This window comes from Procambarus clarkii, chromosome 86, assembly GCF_040958095.1.
Source record: "Procambarus clarkii isolate CNS0578487 chromosome 86, FALCON_Pclarkii_2.0, whole genome shotgun sequence".
Lineage (NCBI taxonomy): Eukaryota > Metazoa > Arthropoda > Malacostraca > Decapoda > Cambaridae > Procambarus > Procambarus clarkii.
In genome coordinates this window covers 4733617-4755485 of record NC_091235.1, presented here as the reverse complement: position 1 = coordinate 4755485, position 21869 = coordinate 4733617, and the positions used below count along the sequence as shown (strand labels likewise).

General features: G+C 39.8%; 1 protein-coding gene across 3 annotated transcripts; it reads left to right on the top strand.

The window, feature by feature from the left end:
• Window positions 1-1315: 1315 nt before the first annotated feature.
• On the top strand, window positions 1316-21790 carry LOC123768951 (zinc finger protein 79). Of its 3 annotated transcripts, none has more exons than XM_045759825.2 (3): window positions 1316-1533; window positions 14339-15753; window positions 21262-21790. In XM_045759825.2, the coding sequence occupies exons 2-3, from the start codon at window positions 14392-14394 to the stop codon at window positions 21382-21384; spliced, it is 1485 nt and encodes a 494-aa protein (XP_045615781.1). In that variant the 5' UTR covers window positions 1316-1533; window positions 14339-14391; the 3' UTR covers window positions 21385-21790. The 3 variants fall into 3 exon arrangements, with proteins under 3 accessions (XP_045615781.1, XP_069173122.1, XP_069173123.1); XM_069317021.1 differs by lacking the exon at window positions 21262-21790 and adding an exon at window positions 16232-16377 and having other exon boundaries at window positions 1343-1533; XM_069317022.1 differs by lacking the exon at window positions 21262-21790 and having other exon boundaries at window positions 1347-1533; window positions 14339-16040.
• The last annotated feature ends 79 nt before the right edge of the window (window positions 21791-21869 follow it).

Here is a 21869-nt window from a genome sequence, read left to right as displayed (position 1 = left end):
ATAAGAATCAAGATGATCCAAGAGGGTGAAGAAATGATAAAGAGAATGGCAATAGTGGACAGTAGTAAAACACTTAAGAATTATTCAATAATAAATACAAATTCGTCCTTCACCTATGGTAAAGGAAAGTCTACTTGGAAGGATTCAATTTACATGAGATTAAGATTAGGATACAAATATATCTGGCAATACGGTGTTGATGTCAGTGAAAAAGATAAGGAGTGTAAATTATGTAGTATGCCGCACGCCCACACCTTAACACATTATGTATTAGAGTGTCAATTTATTGATAACTATAGAAATAAGGAAATAAGTAGTGTACAACATCAAATTGTTTGGATGTGTGATATTGGTATGGTAGACAGTATACGTAGGAGCTACAAGAATTTTGCCCCAAGAGTGTAACAATTATATGCTGTGCTTATTATATTAACCTGCAATGTTAAATGGGATTCTTGTAATGTTATTTGTCTATTTGTACTCACTGAATTTGTGCGCCCCTTGAGGGACTTGAAGTAGAGGGGGTAGAAATAGCCTAAGCTACTCTATCCCTTTGTTATCTCAATAGTTATATTAGTTGGTCAACTAACAGTGTTGATTGAAAATAGGATGACATGGGTTGACATTTAGGGGATAAGGTACGTTACAATAGTATAATGATATTGAGAGAGGTATTTCCCCTGATTCCATGTATAACTATAACCATCATGTGAGATGGGAATATTAGATGAACTTATAGCTAATTTTTTTGTTTTATCTACACTGTGTAATCTTTTATATAGAATACGGTAGCAGCATATTTCTGTGTATACCTAAGCTTGTTAATACAAATAAAAAATAAAAAGAAATAGTGACCCTCAGGTAAATATATAGTGAGGACATGCCTAAATTAGTTAGTTAGATTTTTTTATTTTCTGATGAATATTTCGTTAACCAAAAATCTACACTACATTTTTTATTTTTTTATTCAAAATGAGTCTATGTTCTTAGCTCTTAATTATAAATATCCTGCATAATATATATCTCCCTGCATCAAAGTAAGGGCCTACGATGTGGCAACACTGGAGGCAGCGGTGTTGTCATTCATAAGATTTCATTAACAAATATGGAATACTGTAATCTGCCATTAAATAACAAATATACATTATGTAGTTTTACAGTTATTTAGGTGGATGCCTTCATATCAAAGGAAACATTTTTCAACAAGCCAAAAAAAAAGGACATTACAGTTACCATATCATGCATGCAGCATCGTGCATAACGAATGTATATGTATATGTGTAGTTGCATACTTTATACTAAAGTTAATTGTGTTATGAGGACTTTGGTTGAGCATTTAAGGTTGCGTGTAGTGGGCGTGATAATATGAGATAGTTGCGGGTGTGGCGGGCGGTGGCAGCGGGCGGGTGGCTGGCCGTGTCTTCCCAAACAAAGATACCCTCCCGTGAGCACCAATTATTTCCAAGTGTAGCTGTCTGGTGGTGACGGCCCTCACATGACGGACGCGGTGACAGTGCCTCCAGGGCTGTGAAGGTGAGGCGCCTCCACCTACCCTGGCTGGAGGAGGATGCTTAGACTGGTGGGAGATGAGAGGGAGAGGGTGAGGGGAGGCCTTTTCTCAGCCGAACCACAATGTACTCAACATTTGGTCTGGCCTAAGGCCTTCACTCACGTGTCACTTCATGGCCAATGTCAGAAATGATGTTTGTAATAAATGTATATATATAGTGTGGATGTTAGTGTTGTGTGTGCTTGCTTGGTTGAGTGCTGGAGTTGAGGGTTGAGGCAGCGTCTTGGTCTAGGGTAGACCCTAGTAATGTAGGGTTGGATTCCTAGTTTGGAATTCCTATTCCTAGTTGGAATGTAACAACTCTTGTATATACTGTATCTAAAAAAAAAAAAAGTTGTGGTGGAGGCTTGCTCCTGCTCTGCTCTGACACTCACTGCTCCTCTAACTGAAGTTTTGTGTCGTATCACTCACTACGTTATGTCATGTAACACGTGTAACATGGGGGCGGGCTTACACTCCTCACTAATACAGTATTTCACTAGCACTTGCCCAAAATGCTGTACATAATAGTGGCTTTAGGCATAGTACTGAATGTACTAGCTCTGTCTAGAAATCCAATATTTTGCTTGTAACTCGTATGTATGTACGTTTACCTGAATAAACATGTATTTATTTATTATTCTTATTTAAGTTTAGGTTCTGACTTGAGAGTTATTTCATACATTTAAAATATAAATATCAAGGGAAATGACATCTATGTGAAATACCTGAATACAGTACTGTATCAAATAATATCTTGTATATCTTTGGGTCAACACTTAACACAAGTTACTTACACTGTGGCCAAAGACTTGATCATCTGCATATTCACCCAGATGAATATCAAGTGAAACAGTTATTTAATCATATATTCACCTTCAAGCACTAAAATGATAGCATTCACTAAGGTAAATAATGTTAATTGTACATGATTCAGTGTTGTTGTTGGTTGAGGGGCGACGACGATCGAGGGATTGGATGTGCCCACATTCAGTGTTATTTTTGTGTGTATCATGGCCAGTGGACCCGGGCCCAGCTTTCTCAGGGAATATCATCTACATAATGAACTGTCCGCATCTAAGAAATGTGGATATATGCTACTTACACTTTTTACTTTCCTGGATTCACCTGAATTTACCTTAGGGGCACTAGCATTTTAGGGGCCTAGATGAGGACAGGAAGCTGGCAGCTTGTCAAAGATCCCCCCCCCCCATTTGTTTTGTTAATTTTTTCCAGATTACTTTTATAATTTATCAGTTTGACATTTACGGCTTCGGTGGGTAGACGCTTCCGTGGGTTTATAACCCTGTGGGTGAAAAAGCATCTCCTGTTTTGAGTCCTACATTGTGGCTTGTTGAACTTGAAGCCATTGTTCCTGGGTTGTGTTACATCTGACCTTTTGAAGAAATTGTCTGGATCAACATCCTCCAAATGACATGACTATCAAGGAATGAGAGAGGAACTGCAAAACATCTCCTGGAGGGAGCTAATAGGTGAACATGACATGGAAGCATCATGGCAAAACTTTAAGAAGGTCATCACTGAACTCGTTCAAAAATATGTGCCAAAAAGGAGGACAAAACGAAAGGGAACTAGATGGGTGACTCAGGCAGTAAAACAGGCATTGATGACTAAGCGAAACCTCTGGAGAACGTATAAATCCATGATGGACATCATTGATTATGAGATATATAAGAGGGTATTAAACTCAGCCATCTAGGAAATCACATCAGCCAAAAGGAACTACAAAAGAAAACTCGCTCTAAACATAAAGAAAGATCCAAAGTCATTCTATGCCTATATAAGAAGTTAAACCAAAACTAAGGACTTGGAAGGACCTGTAAAAGATGAGACTAACAAAACTATAATGGACAACAAAAGGGCAGCAAACACTCTAAAGGAATATTTTACACAGGGTTCACACTAGAAAGTTGAAAAGAATGAATTTACAGTCTCCGTGGTGTAGTGGTAAGACACTCGCCTGGCATTCCGCGAGCGCTATGTCATGGGTTCGTATCCTGGCCGGGGAGGATTTACTGGGCGCAATTCCTTAACTGTAGCCTCTGTTTAACGCAACAGTAAAATGTGTACTTGGATGAAAAAACGATTCTTCGCGGCAGGGGATCGTATTCCAGGGACCTGCCCGAAACGCTACGCGTACTAGTGGCTGTACAAGAATGTAACAACTCTTTTTTTTTTTTTCTCAAAAAAAAAAAATGAATTTAGGAATATAGCCATAACAAGCGACATATTAAAGAAGAACAGTGACAAACTTAAAGACTTGAAAGCCCCAGGTGTGGATGGACTACAATCCAAAGTCATGAAGGAACTGGCAGAAGAACTATGCCTACCGCTGAAATTACTTTTCACAAAGTCTGTGGACCTAGGGATAGTCCCTATAGATTGAAAATATACAAATGTCACCTCTATTTTCAAAAAAGGCAGAAAGAGCTCAGTGGAGAACTGCAGTCCAATCAGCTTGACATCACACATCTGGAAGCTTATGGAGAGAATCCTAATAAAGGGAATCATTCACCATCTTTCAGTGAACAATCTTGTAAAATTGACACAACATGGGGTTGTTAAAAATAGATCCTGTTTTTCAAACCTGCTCACATTTTTGGAAACTGCAACCAACTACTCAGACAAAGGTCAATGAAAGTTGCACAGCAGGTAGGGGCAACAGTCAATAAAGCTAACCAAACACTTGGAATAATCAAATGTACCTTTGACTTTAAGGAATAGAATGTAGTGATTTAGTTGGATTACCATATCCAAGCATAGAGACCTCGTCTTCAGAAGGACATAGCTGCTCTGTAGAGGGTGCTGCCGCCTCCCAGATTGTTTACTTGTCTGTGGATAGTTAGCTTCAGGAAACTGACAGAGCTCCCCACAGAAAACCAGCTTTGAATGTAATGAAACGCCATTTTCTGGGCAAGCCCTGGAGGCTCCCTGATACCCTTTCTCCCTCCCTCCGGTCTTCATCGTTCAATGTTTAGGGCTTGTGATAGTGCTTTTTGGCAGTTCTTGATGATTGTAAGTCCAGTTGTCTAGGCCTGGTGCAGAGTGCGTGGGCATACTGTCTATGCCTGGGTCAGAGTGCATAGGCATACTGTCTATGTCTACTTCAAAGTCAGCTGGGGTTAGGGTAACTTCTGATATATGGCTTGATGGTGGTGTCACATTCATAAAGAATTCGTTTCAATCATTGATCTGCAATGTATTCTGGGGTTTGCTGAAAACGGAATCGTACTGTAACCTCAATATTTCACTCATTTCTTAGCTGTCATCTGTGAAGGTTCCACCACTTTTGTGCAAGGGCCCAATGTAGGATATGGTTTTTGTTTTAGATTTTGCATAGGAGAAAAACAAGCGTTGAATGTAATGAAACGCCATTTTACTCCTATTACTCCTCGTGTTACACCTGACTCGCGCAATACCAAAACTGAAGAACAATACTGCACTGCAGCACTGCTCAAAGGATGGAGCCAGAGTCGATCAACTGTTCGCCCTCACAATAGCCTGTGAAGTGGGGAGTTGCTGGCGTGGAGGTCTGTGACACCCTCGTCCCCCTCCTGGGGAGGGCAGGGGGTTGTGCAGACGGATGTGCGGTGTTTGTGGTGACGTCATATTTATTTCCTTGGTTTTGATTGGGGAGTTCTGTTGCTAGTTCGGTTTTCGGTTTGCAAATCTTTGATCAGCAGTACTGTAGTGTGTTTTGGAATTCCTACCTTTCTGGGTGCCTCACCTGGTAGATGGCAGACAAAGACTGCTTCCAATTACACGGGGGTGTCTTTAGGCCATTGGTCCTCGTGCCTCTCTTGAGGGGGCCAGGTTCTGGCTCTGGTCCCCGGTAGGCCTAGAACTCCTTCGATTGACTGTTGCCACGGTCTAATATATACACATCAACCCGATATAGCTCCGTGGAGCCGAAGGGGCTCTCCACAAAAAAGTATTTTGGATTCCCTCTATTTTGCATGTGGCCTTTTGCTCTCTTGTCTCTCATGGATTTTATACGAGTCTTGCAATCTTAGCTCAATTGTTTCTCTTTCTTTACATAGCCTTCTCTATTGTTCTTGGGAACAATAGAGAAGTTGAGTTGAACAATAGTTGAACAAGTTGAAGAAGTTGAACAATAGTTGAGCATTTAAGATTTTTACAATTTATTTTCATCACCTATAAAAGGAATGCCTTTCTCATTCCAGTTTACTTCAATTTCTCTTTCTTTATACAGTATAACATTTATATAACATTTCTAGTGCTACTGTGCCTATTCTCTCAAGGTACTAGTTTAAGTTTGCATTATCTAGCCATCTTTTCCCAGCATATTTCTATAAGGGCTTGGTTTATTTGTTTCCAGCTAATCTGTTTGTTATTAAAATTTAATTGAAATTTAAAAACCTAGCAGTAAGTAGGTACCCAGGAGTTAGTCAGCTTGTTGTGGGGTTGCATCCACTGGGGTGGGTCAGTAATTCGACATTGGGGAGAACCTCAATATGAACCTAACTAGTATAAATATTGCCGAAGCCGTAAATGCCAAGACTTTTATTTCATAATCAAACTGGAAAAGATTATCGAGGCAAATGGGGGGGGGCCACCGCCAGTGACTTCTGTCCTTGTCAAGGCCACTAGTGGTAGTAGTAGGCATCCACCAGTCTCAGGAGACTGGAGTTGCGCTCTGGTTGTCAGTCTGGAGTGGCCTTCCAGGGTGCAAAGCCGCGGTAGGTTGATACGGGGGAGAAACTGTCACCCATGCAGCAGGTTCTTCCCCCCCTCTCCACGGCACTGAAAGTCTCCAATGGAAAGGCAAACGTCAATACGATTGGTTCCAGCGCCGTCACAGGAACTGTCAGAACAAGGTTGAAGGCAACAACAAACTGCCCAAGGGGCTCCAGCTCTGGAGTTTACCTCGAAGTTCATAAAGAAGGCACAGGGACTCCAAACCCGGAGACCGCCATGGTTGGGGCCAGAAAAGAACCACCCCAGCAAGGGCAAGAACGACCTCAGCCTCCTGAAGCAGAGCTTGGGCCGCACGAGCCCCAGGAGGTGGATGTCTTTGCCCTGCACCTATGGGTTCCAGACAGAGATCGTCACAGCCCCCTTTTACCGGAGGCCAGCTTCCTTCACGACCCAGCAGAAGGAAGAATAATAGTTATTAATTACAACAATTATTATTATAATAATAATACAGTAATATAATTATTACTCTTCTGAGGTCATGAAGGAAGTTGACCTTGGGTGAAATGGGGCTGTGACAATCTCTGTCTGGCCCTCAGGTAAATACACTCTGGCTGTCTGTCCCCCGACACAATGAATTATTGTGAATTTTAAAAATTATTGTTATTATTGGATAAAAACCCAAACTTGTGTATTTGTGAAATTTATGTAAGGAATTTACACCAAGTTTCACACCCTCCTGAGAACTTTGTCAAGGTCTGAGTGTGTGATAAGGACGAGACTTACAATAATTGTTTAGACTTTTTATTTAGTATTTAGACGTTGAAATGTAAGTCTCGTCTTAATCACACACTCAGACCTTGACAAAGCACTCAGAAGAGTGCGAAAGACTTGGTGTAAATTCCTTACATAAGATAAAAACCCACACTTGTGTATTTGTGAAATTTATGTTATTATGTCTGAGAAGACATTACCATTACTAATTATTATTATTAGGGCCCCGGCAGTACAGTCGAGTTCATTCTCGTCTCACAATCCAGAATTCTGGGTTCAAATCCCAGGCGGGACAAAAATAGCTTAGCCACATTTCCTATTAGCTCATGCCCCCTGTCCACCCACCCACAGTCCTGGGACCTTTGTTGTTTATAATATATATAAATGATTTAGAGTCAGGTTTGAGTAGCAACATCTGCAAATTTGCAGATGATAAAAAAATCGGTAGGGAAATTAACACGGAAGAAGACTCACTATCACTTCAAGTTGATCTAAATAGGGTTTTGAAATGGTCAAAAGATTGGCAGATGCAGTTTAATGCTGATAAATGTAAAGTTCTGAGGCTAGGTAATGATGATAGAGTTACAAGATACGAGCTAGATGGTGTTGAGATTGCGAAGTCTGATTGTGAAAAGGATCTGGGAGCTATGATTGGTAAGAATTTAAAACAAAAGGATCAATGCATGAATGTTCGTAATAAGGCAAATAGGACACTGGGATTTATTAATCAAAGCGTTAGTAACAAGACACCTGGTGTGGTTCTTCAGCTATATCTTGCTCTGGTTAGGCCCCATTTAGATTATGCAGTTCAGTTTTGGTCGCCGTACTATAGAATGTATATAAATTCACTTGAACGTGTCCTGCGTAGGATGACTAAGTTAATTCCCCAAATTAGAAATCTTTCATATGAAGAAAGATTAACAAAGCTTAAATTGCATTCACTGGAAAGACGAAGCATTAGGGGTGACATGATAGAGGTTTACAAGTGGATGAATGGACACAACAAAGGGGATATTAATAGGGTATTAAAAGTATCAACACAAGGCAGAACACGAAACAATGGATATAAATTGGATTTATTTAGATTTAGGAAAGACTTGGGTAAATACTGGTTCGGTAATAGGGTTGTTGATTTGTGGAACCAATTACCGCGTAACGTGGTGGAGGTGGGGTCCCTCGATTGTTTCAAGCGCGGGTTGGACATGTATATGAGTGGGATTGGGTGGTTATAGATAGGAGCTGCCTCGTATGGGCCAATAGGCCTTCTGCAGTTACCTTTGTTCTTATGTTCAATGAATAGGTACTCAGGAGTTAGTTTGTTGTGGGGTTGCATCCTGGGGAGGATCAGCAATTCGACCCTGGGGGAAGGGGGGAGAGCTCAGCATAAGCCTAACATGTACTTTATATATAAACTGGCTGCCTGTCCCCCTGACACAATAATTTATTATTATTATTATTATTGAGGACTAAGTGGGGTGAAATATGTTCCCAAAAAAATTTGGCAGATATGTGTAAAGAGGCTAACATAGTTCCAATCTACAAAAATGGTAGCAGGGAAGACCATCAAAATTATAGACCTAAATCATTAACAAGCATAGTACAGTAGTCAAAACATTGGAAAAAAAATAATTAAAACCAAATGGGTAGAACACATGCAGAAAAATTGTATAATAATAGTATGGTTTCTTTGGGGAGCCCTGCCAGCTCCCTGAAGCTATCACACTGATCAAATGCCATACTACTTGAGTGTCATCAGACGCTGAGTTCTTGTTTGCCTACCGGGGACCACGAGCCAGAACCTGGCCCCCCCCTCACAGAGGCGCAGGGAGCCATGGCCCATGAACACTTTTTTTTATATATACTGTATATATATATATTCAGTATATACAAGAGTTCTTACATTCTTGTACAGCCACTAGCATGCGTAGCATTTCGGGCAAGTCCTTAATCCTACGTTCCCTGGAATACGACCCAGTGAAAAATCATTTAACAACCAGGTACCTATTTTACTGTTGAATTAAACAGAGGCTACAGTTAAGGATAGATGCCCAGTAAATCCTCCCCGGCCAGGATACGAACCCAGGACAAAGCGCTCACGAAACACCAGGTGAGCGTCTTAACCACTACACCATGGGGACTGTAACACTTAACATAAGAACATAAGAACAAAGGTAACTGCAGAAGGCATATTGGCCCATACGAGGCAGCTCCTATTCTATAACCACCCAATCCCACTCATATACTTGTCCAACCCGTGCTTGAAACAATCGAGGGACCCCACCTCCACAATGTTACGCGGCAATTGGTTCCACAAATCAACAACCCTGTTACTGAACCAGTATTTACCCAAGTCTTTCCTAAATCTAAACTTATCCAATTTATACCCATTGTTTCGTGTTCTGTCCTGTGTTGATACTTTTAATACCCTATTAATATCCCCCCGGTTATGTCCATTCATCCACTTGTAAACCTCTATCATGTCACCCCTAACTCTTCGCCTTTCCAGTGAATGCAACTTAAGCTTTGTTAATCTTTCTTCATATGAAAGATTTCTAATTTGGGGAATTAACTTAGTCATCCTACGCTGGACACGTTCAAGTGAATTTATATCCATTCTATAATATGGCGACCAAAACTGAACTGCATAATCTAAATGGGGCCTAACTAGAGCAAGATATAGCTTGAGAACCACACCAGGTGTCTTGTTACTAACGCTGCGATTAATAAATCCAAGTGTCCGATTTGCCTTATTACGAACATTTATGCATTGATCCTTTTGTTTTAAATTCTTACTAATCATAACTCCCAGATCCCTTTCGCAATCCGACTTCGCAATCACAACACCATCTAGCTCGTATCTTGTAACTCTATCATCATTACCTAACCTCAGAACTTTACATTTATCAGCATTAAACTGCATCTGCCAATCCTTTGACCATTTCAAAACCCTATCTAGATCAACTTGAAGTGATAGTGAGTCCTCCTCCGAATTAATTTCCCTACCGATTTTCGTATCATCGGCAAATTTGCAAATGTTGCTACTCAAACCTGAATCTAAATCATTTATATATATTATAAACAACAGAGGTCCCAGGACAGAGCCTTGAGGCACTCCACTTACAACATTTTCCCACTCTGACTTGATTCCATTTATACTAACTCTCTGTTTCCTTTGGTATAGCCATGCCCTAATCCAGCTTAATATAGCACCCCCAATACCATGAGACTCTATCTTTTTAATCAGTCTTTCATGTGGCACTGTATCAAAAGCTTTGCTAAAGTCAAGGTATACAACATCGCAATCCTTACCACTATCAACTGCCTCAACAATGCTAGAATAAAAAGATAACAAATTTGTTAAACATGAACGGCCATTTATAAAACCATGTTGCGACTCAATTATTAATTTATGTTTTTCAAGATGAAGACGAATTTTATTTGCTATTATAGATTCGAGTAACTTTCCCACAATAGACGTTAGGCTAATTGGTCGATAGTTAGACGCAAGTGATCTATCTCCTTTCTTAAAAACTGGTATCACATTAGCAACTTTCCAAAACTCTGGCACTCTGCCTGACTCTATTGATTTATTAAATATGGTTGACAGTGGGTCACAAAGCTCCTCTTTGCATTCTTTAAGCACCCTGGCAAACACTTCATCCGGCCCTGGGGATTTGTTTGGTTTGAGTTTTACTATTTGTTTAAGAACATCCTCCCTGGTAACTGTTAAACTCGTCAACCTGTCCTCGTCCCCACCCACATAGACTTGTTCGGCTGAAGGCATATTGTTAAGTTCCTCTTTAGTAAATACAGATACAAAATATTTATTAAAAATACTACTCATCTCTTCATCACTATCTGTTATTTGACCTGTCTCAGTTTTTAATGGACCTATCCTTTCCCTAGTCTTAGTACGATATAACTGAAAAAACCCTTTAGGATTTGCCTTTGCTTGCCCTGCTATGCGAACTTCATAGTTTCTTTTTGCTTTCCTTATCTCTTTTTTAACATTTCTAACCAGTTGTACGAATTCCTGTTCTAAAGTGACCTCCCCATTTTTAATCCTTTTGTACCAAGCTCTCTTTTTACCTATAAGGTTCTTCAAATTCTTTGTTATCCACTTTGGGTCATTAGTATTCGATCTATTCAATTTGTATGGTATACTACGTTCCTGTGCTTTGTTTAGAATATTCTTAAATAAGTTATATATTGAATCCACATCGAAATCCCCATTTAAGTCACCTATCGCTGGGTTCATGTCTCGCTCCAAGACCGGCCCACACCCCATACCCAAGACTTTCCAATCAATTTGACCCAAAAAATTTCTTAGGCTATTAAAATCAGCTTTTCGAAAATCTGGCACTTTAACAGAATTTTCTCCTACTGGTCTATTCCATTCTATGCTAAATCTGATTTCTTTGTGATCACTGCTCCCTAGCTCACTCCCTATTTCGATGTCATTAATTTGCGTTTCCCTGTTAGTTAACACTAAATCTAAAATATTATTTTCCCGTGTTGGTTCCTTAATGTGTTGCGTAAGAAAGCAATCGTCAATTAATTCTAGAAAATCTTCTGCTTCACTATTCCCTGTTTTGTTCAACCAGTTTATTCCGCTAAAATTAAAGTCACCCATGACATAAATACTGTTAGATCTAGATGCTCTAGATATTTCATCCCATAGATGCTTTGCTTCCATTCTGTCTAAATTTGGTGGCCTATATATTACTCCTATTATAATATTATTAGCTTTTTCGTTTAATTCAATCCAAATAGTTTCTGTGTGTGGCTCTGTTTTGATTCCCTCTTTGAGACTACATTTCAAATTGTCCCTAACATATATGGCTACTCCACCTCCTCGTCTAATATATCTATCTGTGTGAAATAGTTTAAATCCATATATTTGATATTCAGCTAATAGTTCTCTATTTTCTACATTCATCCACGTTTCGGTAAGTGCAATAATATCTATTTTTTCTGTGCAGACAAGAGCATTTAATTCGTTAATTTTATTTCTTAGACTTCTACTGTTAGTGTAATATACCCTAAGTGAATTGTTATTTTGCGGACCTTCTCTTTCCCTGGTCGTTTTGCCAATTCCTTTCTCCCACAAACACATACTTTTATTACCTCCTTCCTCCAAATCAATTCCCATACCTCTATCTACTAACAGTTTAAACCCAAACAAACACCTCTAACCACTTCTTCTAACGAGTTCGCAACAGCAACAACCCCAGCTCTCGATAGATGCACCCCATCACGAGCATACATTTCATTTCTTCCATAGAAGTGTTCCCAGTTGTCTATGAAAGATATTGCATTTGATTTGCAATATCTTTCCAGCCGGCAATTGACACCAAGTGCCCTCGATATCCATTCATTTCCCACTCCCTTTCTTGGAAGAATGCCACATATGATCAGGATTCCTCCCTTGCTCCTAACTAACTCTATGGCTGTTTTATACCTCTGAATCAGTTGCTTTACATCTAAAGTTTATCATCTTCGCCATCATGCAGAGAAAGCACCCAGAAAGGTAGGCATGTCAAAACAAACCACTGCATGGTTTAAAAATGAAACTACAGCCCTCAAAATGTCAAAAGAACTCCTCCAACAACCAAAACTTCATCAAACCAGCACCCTGCTAGTTAGACAAATGAAAAGAAAATTAGTTAGCAACAAGAAAGATGAAAAAAGAACTCATGGGTAAATATGAAAGTGGTGCCCAAATGTCTGTTCTTGCTACTGAGTTTGGTATGCTTGTGTTCATGTAAGGGAAGCATCCAGCGAGTCTCAAGATAAAAATAGAAACAGATAAAAAAGACAAAAAATGCAGAAATACAATTATCTGATGTTTTTATGGAAGGGGGCTGCCTCTGCCAAACATCTCTCCCCTTCCTTACCACATTCCACATACTCCATCAACACTCCAAAGCACAGATAAAGTGAGGAATAAATTTGCATTTAATTTGTCTATTTATTGTGTATTTGTTAGTTTTTTTTGGTCTAAAATGGATTAATCTTATTTACATTATTCCTCATGGGAAAAAATTATTGGTCACTCGGACAGATCTTCGATCTAACAGATCTAACAGTCTTCTGGAACCAATTAAGTTTGAGTACCGAGGTTGTACCTCTGGTACTTCGGATCTTGAACAGCTCAGAACTCGAGCAAGTCACCATGATGCCTTAGAAGGTTAGTGATATGAGTCAATCGAAAAGAATATTAGTTAAAACAACGATAGAGATAAAAAAGAAATGGCAAAATATGAAAGTTGTTTCTGCATGTCTGGTTTTGCATTTGGTATGCTTGTATTGTTGTAAGAGAAGCATCCAGTGAGTCTCAAGATAGAAATAGAAAAAGACAGAAAGAGACAAAAACCCCAGAAGCACAATTATCTGACGTTTTCATGAAAAGGGGTTCCTGCCAAACAATAATATCGCTCCTCTTCCTCACCACCTTCCACATATGCCATATACTCTCCTAAATGTAGATAAAGTGAGAATACATTTGCATTTGTTTCATCTATTTATTGTGTTTATAGTGTATATGTTTTGTGGTCTGGAACAGATTAATCCAATTTACATTATTTCTTATGGGAAAAAATTACTCAGTATTTGAAGAGATTGGCATTCTAATGGCCTTCTGGAACCAATTAAGTTCGAGAACCGAGATTCCACTGTACAGTACTTCCATCTTTTGCTTTACAGTATTTATAGTAAGATTGCATAGATAAGCCTAGTAAGTTAGACTAGGTAACATTATTATCCCTGTTAACCTGTGCTCAATCTGTGTAACTCCAGAATTCACCCACTCATTTTAAAAATCATTTTAAAATTGTGTATAAAATTGTGTGCTTGTGTATGTCAAATCCTCCTTTCTCTTTTCCTTCCCATCCCCTCTCTCTCTCCCTTCCCATCCTTTCTCTCTTTTCCCTTCCGATATTCCTGTACATGGCTGTATCGGTACCCATAAGTTGTACATTACTTATTATTCCCGAATCCCCATTATAGTGCTCATTGTACATCTGTATTCTTTATATTCCTGTACTCATTATACCCCTGTACTTATTATCCCCCCTTGTACTCATGACCCTGTATTCATTATATAACTGTCATTTGTACATATCCTATTGCCCCCCTGTCATTAACTCCCTGCTTCTATTGTGAGATGCACCAGCTATGGCATACCTTTCTTGATCACACTCATGTTATTAAACCATGCAGAGATAAGATAAATTCGGGACCAATAGTAACCAAGAGTTATTTAAAGTGTTTTCTTGGCTGATTCTGCTGCAGGATAATATATTTAGAATGTATTTCTAATTTAGTTCATATTTTCAGGCAAGTGACCACTTTGTGACTGCATTGTGAGGCTGGGGTTAAAAGATAGCAGAATGGCCCTCCCACCCAACTCGGTCAACATGAACACTGTATACATGGACCATTTAGTGCAAGTAGGCCAATCAGGTCATACAGGATGGTATGATTACAACACATTCAATAACTTGCTGGTCTCTCCACCTATGCAAGCTCCACAAATAGCTATTCCTCAGCACCATCACCACCATACTCAAGAAATTTTAACAGCACCACCCAGGCCCAAACCACCTGCTCCCCGACCGAAACCACGTACAACACCAACAGACCGTACTTACTTTTGTGATGCGTGTGGTGCTACATTTTCAAACTCTTCCAACTTGAAGTCTCATGCCAGGATACATTCAGGAGAACGCCCTTTTATTTGTCAAGAGTGTGGTGCATCTTTTGTTCAGAGTTCAAATTTAAAAGCACACAAGCGCATTCATACTGGTGAACGTCCGTATAAATGTTCCGAGTGCGGCCAAACCTTTTCCCGTTCTTCACATTTGACAGGCCACAAGAGAACTCATACTGGTGAAAGGCCATATATATGTGGCGTATGTGAAGATTCATTTGTCACTAGTACACACTTGAGAAATCATATGCGAAAACATACAGGGGAAAGGCCATTTGCTTGCCAGATATGCAAGGCTGCTTTTGCACAAAATGCTTCTTTACAAATTCATTTGCGCATTCATACTGGAGAAAGGCCTTATAAGTGTGCTCTCTGTGCTGCTGCCTTTCGCTCAAAAGGAGACTTACGAAGTCATCGTAAACTTCATACTGATGAGAGGCCTTTTGCTTGTTGTCGATGTGGTAAGGTTTTCAAAACAAATCAATATTTACAAAAACACTTAAAGAAATGTGGTGCTCCTCCCACTGGCAAGAAACGTGGACGTCCACGTAAGTTACTTTCCACTGATTCTATGATATCATCAGTAACCAAGAGAACAGTAAACCGTGGTGGGCGAGGCAGAGGACGCTCCAGGGCAAAGCGTGGACGACCCAAAATTAGACCATCTCGTATTACTCGTCATACAAAAGTTGATGAACAGGGTCATATTACACGTGATGGAGCATATTTAGAGGAGCAAAATGCATCATTAGACGATTTTATTGAAGGTGACAAAATTACAAATGGTGACATTTTAGATGAGGCAACTACTAGTTCAGAGCCTCTACATCTGCAGCAGCAACAACACAGTGTGGATACTCAATTGAATTCCTTAGAACAACAGGTTCAAATTCTTCCTGATTTAAAAATGTCTCCTGATCATTTTGATGAAATAGCAACTAATGGCTTGGATCATGTAACAGATGTGGACCAGACTCCTTATATTGCTCATGTTGAGCACATTGAACATATGCCAATTGAAGCCATGGAACGGGTTGTTCAGGTAACTCATTATTGATTATAATCATAAATGTAGAGGTAGACAATTTTTTAAATTATGTATTAACTTCATATAGCTATACTTAATTATTTTTTGATCCTGTACCATTTATTTTTTGTATTATTGTACTGTATTTCCAAGGTATGAAAACTAGGTTATTTTTTGTATGTTAATGTTTACTATGCTGACTATTATATGAAGACAAAAGCCCTCAAAGAACCGTTAATGTTCTTTTGATACTACTGTTTGTCATATTATTTTATAACAAAAGTAAAATAAGATGAAAACTGTTTAATAGTTTTAATTTACTGTAGATAACTTTTTCTAAAAAAAAATATTTTTGGAACATTGTGAAGTAGAAAATTGTTGACAATTATTGTTCATGGACAAATGGAAAATGGTTTCTGGTTACAGTATTTATAAACAAATGGAAAATTGTTTCCAGTTATTGTTTATGAACAAATGAATTTTTGTTTTCCAGATATTGTTCATGAACTGGGAAAAAAAAAATTGCAGTATTGTTCCTGTGTAAATGGAAAATTGGCAAGTGATGCTTGCGTTTTTAGCACCCAAGTTCTACTTGGATGGTCGTGATGCTGTAAAATTCCTACTTAGATATATCTTTTATACATGGTTTATTAACCCCTGCTACTGCACACCTCTTTTTGTTGTTAACAATCTTAGATATATCAGTGTAATTACCTATGTGTAATTACAGGAGGAGAGCTAGACTCATGCCCATGCATGTAGTCTTCCCAGCACTCTGTATCATATAAAGTTTGGAAACTACTGATGGTTTTGGCCTCCTCCACTTCTTACTTGGTCTAACTCTCTACCACTGTTCGTAAAAGTGAACTTTCAAATGTTCTTTCTGCAACTTTGTTTAGTTAGCTTAAATATATAACCTCTTGTTCTTGAAATTCCAGGTTTCAAAAATTCTTCATCAGTTTTGTCGATTCCCATTGCTGTATTGTAGGTAGTGATTATATTGTCTCTTTCTACTATATTCTAGCTTTGACATATTTTATGCCTCTAACCTCTCCTCATAGCTCGTGTCTTTCAGTTCTGGAAGCCATTTTGTTGCATGTCTTTGCACCTTTTCCAGTTTGTTGATGTACTTATTGGGATACGGGCACCATACTACAGCTGCATATTCCTACTTTGGTCTCATTAAGGTCGTGAACAATTTCTTTAATATTTTGCCATCCATGTTAAATACAGTATTTAAAAGCAATTTTGAAATTGGAAAGCAGAGCATAGGCTCCTTACACAATGTTCTTGATACATTCCTCAGATGAGAGTTTTCTGTCTAAAACCACCCCAAGATCACCTTCTTTATCAGAATGTTTTAAAGCTTTCTGGGGGGGGGACCCCTTGTGACTCCCTGAAGCTACCATACTGAGTGCCATTAGTCGTGGGGTTCTTACTGGTCTACTGGGGACCACGTGCCAGAACCTGGCTCTCTAAGAGAGGCACATGGAGCAGTGCCACTATGAACAATTTTATGTAAATTTATTCATGTCTGCCAGCACCATGGGAAGGCACCCAGAAAGTCGGCAAAACTAAACAGACCCTCTGCCGTTTTAAAAATCGGACTGCATTTTCAAAACAGCCAAAAGAACTAGAGCATCTGCTTGAAACATTATGCATCTAACTGGTACTTAATCCTACAACATACCTTACTCCTAACACCAACAGTGTAAACAATCGATCGAAAATCTGTGAAACTAAGCACCATCACTAGAGAGAGAGAGAGAGAGAGAGAGACACACACACACACACACACACACACACACACACACACACACACACACACACACACACGCACGCACGCACGCACGCACTCACTCACTCACTCACTCACACACACAGACACTCACTCACTCACTCTCACTCACTTTCTTTCTCTTTTTCACCCTCCCCCCTCCCCCTTCCTCCCTACCTCCCCCTTCCTCCCTCCCTCCCCCCCTCACTCTCCCTTCCTCCCTCCCTCTCCCTTCCTTCCCCCTCTCCCTTCCCCTCCCCTTCCTTCCTTCCTTCCCCTCCCCTTCCTTCCGGGAGAGGAGGGAGGCAGATCGGGTCAGCCGGTTGCTCAACCACCAGTTTTTATACTTATTAATTATAAATTAAGACAGTGACAGTGCCTGGTTGCCCTCTCAGATTGCTCTGGCTTGAGTCTCCTGTCTTCAGCTAAGTGATGTTTGCCTTTTGAGTCTGTTCTTGTGCAACTTTGAGCAGCATGAGCCAGGAGTTTAGCATGCTTGGAGCTACATGTCCTCGGGGTTTACTTCCCTGTGCACTTCTTAAGTAGTGCCCTTGTGCAGTCAGGGGTTATCTTCCCTGGAGTGTTCCCTACATTAGTGGGTCTCCTCACTTGTATTGTCCGTCACCCTTCAGGTAAGCTGGTTGTTTGGGACTGTTTGTCTTTCCGCAGGTCAGGAGGGAATTTTCGCTGGTGGGGTGCACTGTTGTTTGCTCAAACTAGCTGGCACCCTGAGGTGGTCCCTCCAGCTTGTATGCCTGGTTGGGTGTATGATTCTCCCTTGTTTACTCATTCTTCTTAGTCTGGGGCCTTGAGAGTTTGCAGTCCTTGTTTTAATTTTTGGTCCTTTCGAGGCTTTTTGTTTCATTTGTGCCGCATTCCACTTAGGGATTTTATACTGATTGTGCCTCCTTAAGTTTTTACCTAGCATCTGAGTGCAAATCATTCATTTGATCTCTCTTTTGCCCTTTCTGCTGGTGTCAGGTTTCAAAGGTGCCTATACTGCTGTATAGGGGTTTCTGGCTTAGCATTTTCTTGTGCCTGAGCATACCTGCAGGGAACACACTCCCTGCAGACCCTGGAAATTCCCTGTGGGTTCGGTGGTACTATGGATACCTTTTCTGGACCTGCTCTCACGTTGTGCGATATTGAGGGTTGGCTGTCTGTGCCACTAGACAATGTTCATTCTTTCTGCCTCCGCATTGCTGCCTTGTTGGGTTGATGGCACGCTCAACCCTGAGTTGTGTGGTGCCACCAACTTGTACTTGTGGTACTTGTTCCATGCATATTGCTCTTCTTACCCACCTTCCTATTGCTGTTCATGGGTATCTGGCAGCGACTGCTTTACTTCTGTGTTGCTGTGATCTAGGTTCTGTGCCCAGTTGGTTGCCCCAGATATCCCCACACTGTATTAGGGTATCAAATTTGGGAGTGTTGGTTGCCTCAACAGTGGTTTCATGCACACTTCTTACTTCCCGGCGGGTGTGGTACCCCCCTTTTCTTCACCCCTCCTTCTGGCCACGATGCGTCAGAGTTTCGGGGCCTGTGATATAGGGGCCAAACCCTATATCACAGGGTTTAGCTTGGAATGGCGCTTGGGCAGATCTGGGGGTTGCAACTTTCGACAGGGGTGTGAAGGCAGTTGAACCTATTGTTTCAACTGAGGTTTCTGGTATCTTCAGGTTGGCACCCTCTTCCTTGGACTTCACTTTTCTATCTCAAGTGGTGGGCCCTTTTCTGTGGTTCCTGGGGCTTAGGGGAAATTGGTGTTGGGCCCTTGGGTACCTTTTGCAATTGCTCAAGCAGTTGGGTGGGAGCATCACTGTCTTCCTCTTCAGGTTTTTTAGGGTTGGTGCCTTCCTCCACTCTCGCTCGGTGTCTTTACGAACACCTCACAGTCTAGTTTTTAACCAAGCAGTGGTCTGGTTTGTTTTGTTAACTTTCTAGGTGCCTTTCCTTGGTGGTGGCAAACATGAGGAAATTTACATCAAATTTTTCATAGAGCCACTGCTCTGTGCGGCCTCTCTGAGGGGGCAGGCAGGCTCATGTTTCCCGGTAGATCCATAAGAACTCCTCGACTGATGGCACCTAGTAGTTTGGCACTATATCAGTGAGCCACCAGGACTCACCCCAATATGGGCTTTTCATTACATTCAATGCTGTTTATTTTCACATAATTTCTAGGTTGTGTGTTTCCTATTACCTCCTATTCCACATTTCATAACATAGCATTTACTCATGTTAAATTCCTATTGCCAGGTGTTCATCCATACACTCATTTTGTCCAGGTCTTCTTGAAGGTCAAGACAATCATCTAAGTTTCTTATCTTTCCTAGTATCTTAGCATCATCAGTACACATGTTCATATAATTCAGTATTCCTTTTGGTAGATCATTTATAATCTATGTCCAACAATGGACATACTGTTGCAAGAACTGAACCCTGTAATACTCCACTACTGACATTTCTCCTGTCTGATACATTGCCTTTGATTATTGCCCTCATTTCTCTGTCAGAAAATTTTTCATCCATGTTAGAAGCCTCCCTGTCACTCCTCCAGTATATTGTGCTACATAGACTTCCTGGTTTGGTGCCTTCTTTTGATAATTATTTATTTACTTCCTCCAGTATATTCTAGTTTCAAGAACAACCTGTTATGTGCAGACTGTCAAAAGCCTTTTTCAGGTACAGATTTATGCAGTCAACCCAAGTATCTCTTTCCTGTAAGATCTCTGTGGCTTTATCATAGAAATTATCGTAAGTACCTTTGTTACACAGGATCTTCCGGTTTGAAAATGATATTGTCTGTGTTGTTATTTCATTTCTCTCCAGGTGTTCTACCCATTTAGCTTTAATCATTTTTTCCAACATTTTAACTATTGTGCTTGTCAATGATACAAGTCTATAATTTAGAGGGTCTTTCCAGCTTTCATTTTTTATATATTGGACCAATGTTAGCCTTTTTCCATATATAGTATCTGCCAAGACTCCTGTTCACAAAGATGACTGAAAAATCAACTGAAGTAGGATGCTGTGTACATTCTCTTGGGACCCAAGGTGAAACTGTGTCTGGGCCAACTGCTTTGTTCCTACTTAGTTCCTTGAGCATTTTTTCCACTTTGTCTCTAGACACCTCTATGTACTCTGTTATTTTCTGAAATTCGTATTATGCCCAGTTCTCTTAAAACTTAAAACTAAAACTTAGTTCTCTGAAAACTTAATTTTGCACAAACACATTCTGGAACTAATTGTTCATTTAGTCTTTCACACATTTTCTTTTCATTCTCCATGAATCTGTTCCCCTTTTTCAATTTCTGAATTTTATCTTTTACCTACAGCTTGCTTTTTAATGAGTTTATAGAATAGGGGGCCTGGTTCTATTTTACATTTGTCTGTTATCCCTTTCTCAAAATTTCTTTCTGCTTCCCTTTTCACTGCTATGTAATTGTTTCTTGCTTCTTTGTATTATTGGTATGTTTTAAGGTTTGGACAATTACTGTTGAACTAATCCTGTTTTCTAGTTCTGCATCTCTGTTTTAGTATAAATCTTTTTGTCCCTTCATCATATACTGTATCTCACAAAATTTGGCATGCATTTACTTCCTTGCCTAACAGCATGCTTTCCAATCAAATTCATTAAAGAACTTGTAAACTTCCCCTTAGTGTCTTCTCCTGAAATCAAGTTTTTCAACTGCTTTTTCCTCATTCCCTTCTAGATTATAATGCATTACATATTTTATTTCCAAAAGGACATGGCCGCTCTTACCAAAGGGAAGAAGATACTGGATGTCAAATATCTCTTCTATCCTGGTGAATATCAAATCCAGCCGCGATGGAATGTCCCCCTTCCCTCATTCTCATGGCCTGTTTAACATGTTGGAACATGAATGTCTCCTGGATGAAGTTTACAAACTGATGTGTTGCTGCATTTGTGTGGTGTGCACAAAAATAGTAATATATTTTTTTATTTTTCTCATACTTTGGCTGTGGTGTAGTAAGGAAAACAATGATGATGTCATTAATTCACCCTTGCTGATGGATGAAACGCCCAGTGAAGATCGCCTGGGTGTCGGAAATTGCCACAAATATATTTATACAGATTTAGTGTCACTGACTTGTTTTTTCACTTTTTTCAGTTATATTATGCAGTAGTATGTAATTTGAGAAATATCTACAGCATAATAAATTGTGCAGAACATCGATACAAACAAAAGCATTTGTCACTAATATGTGCACAATGTTATAAACTTAGAACAATAAAACATACAGATTTTGCTGTTATAAAACTATATACACACATATTTATCTACATATTTATGCACCATAACAAACCACTAAAGAATTCTAGTGGTGTGAT

What these genes read in the sequence shown, in the direction of transcription:
- LOC123768951 (XM_045759825.2), top strand. Translation starts at nt 14,392, where the DNA reads ATGGCCCTCCCACCCAACTCGGTCAACATGAACACTGTATACATGGAC. An exon ending in CCATGGAACGGGTTGTTCAG is followed by an intron (nt 15,754 to 21,261) that starts GTAACTCATTAT and finishes TATTTCCAAAAG; the next exon opens with GACATGGCCGCTCTTACCAA.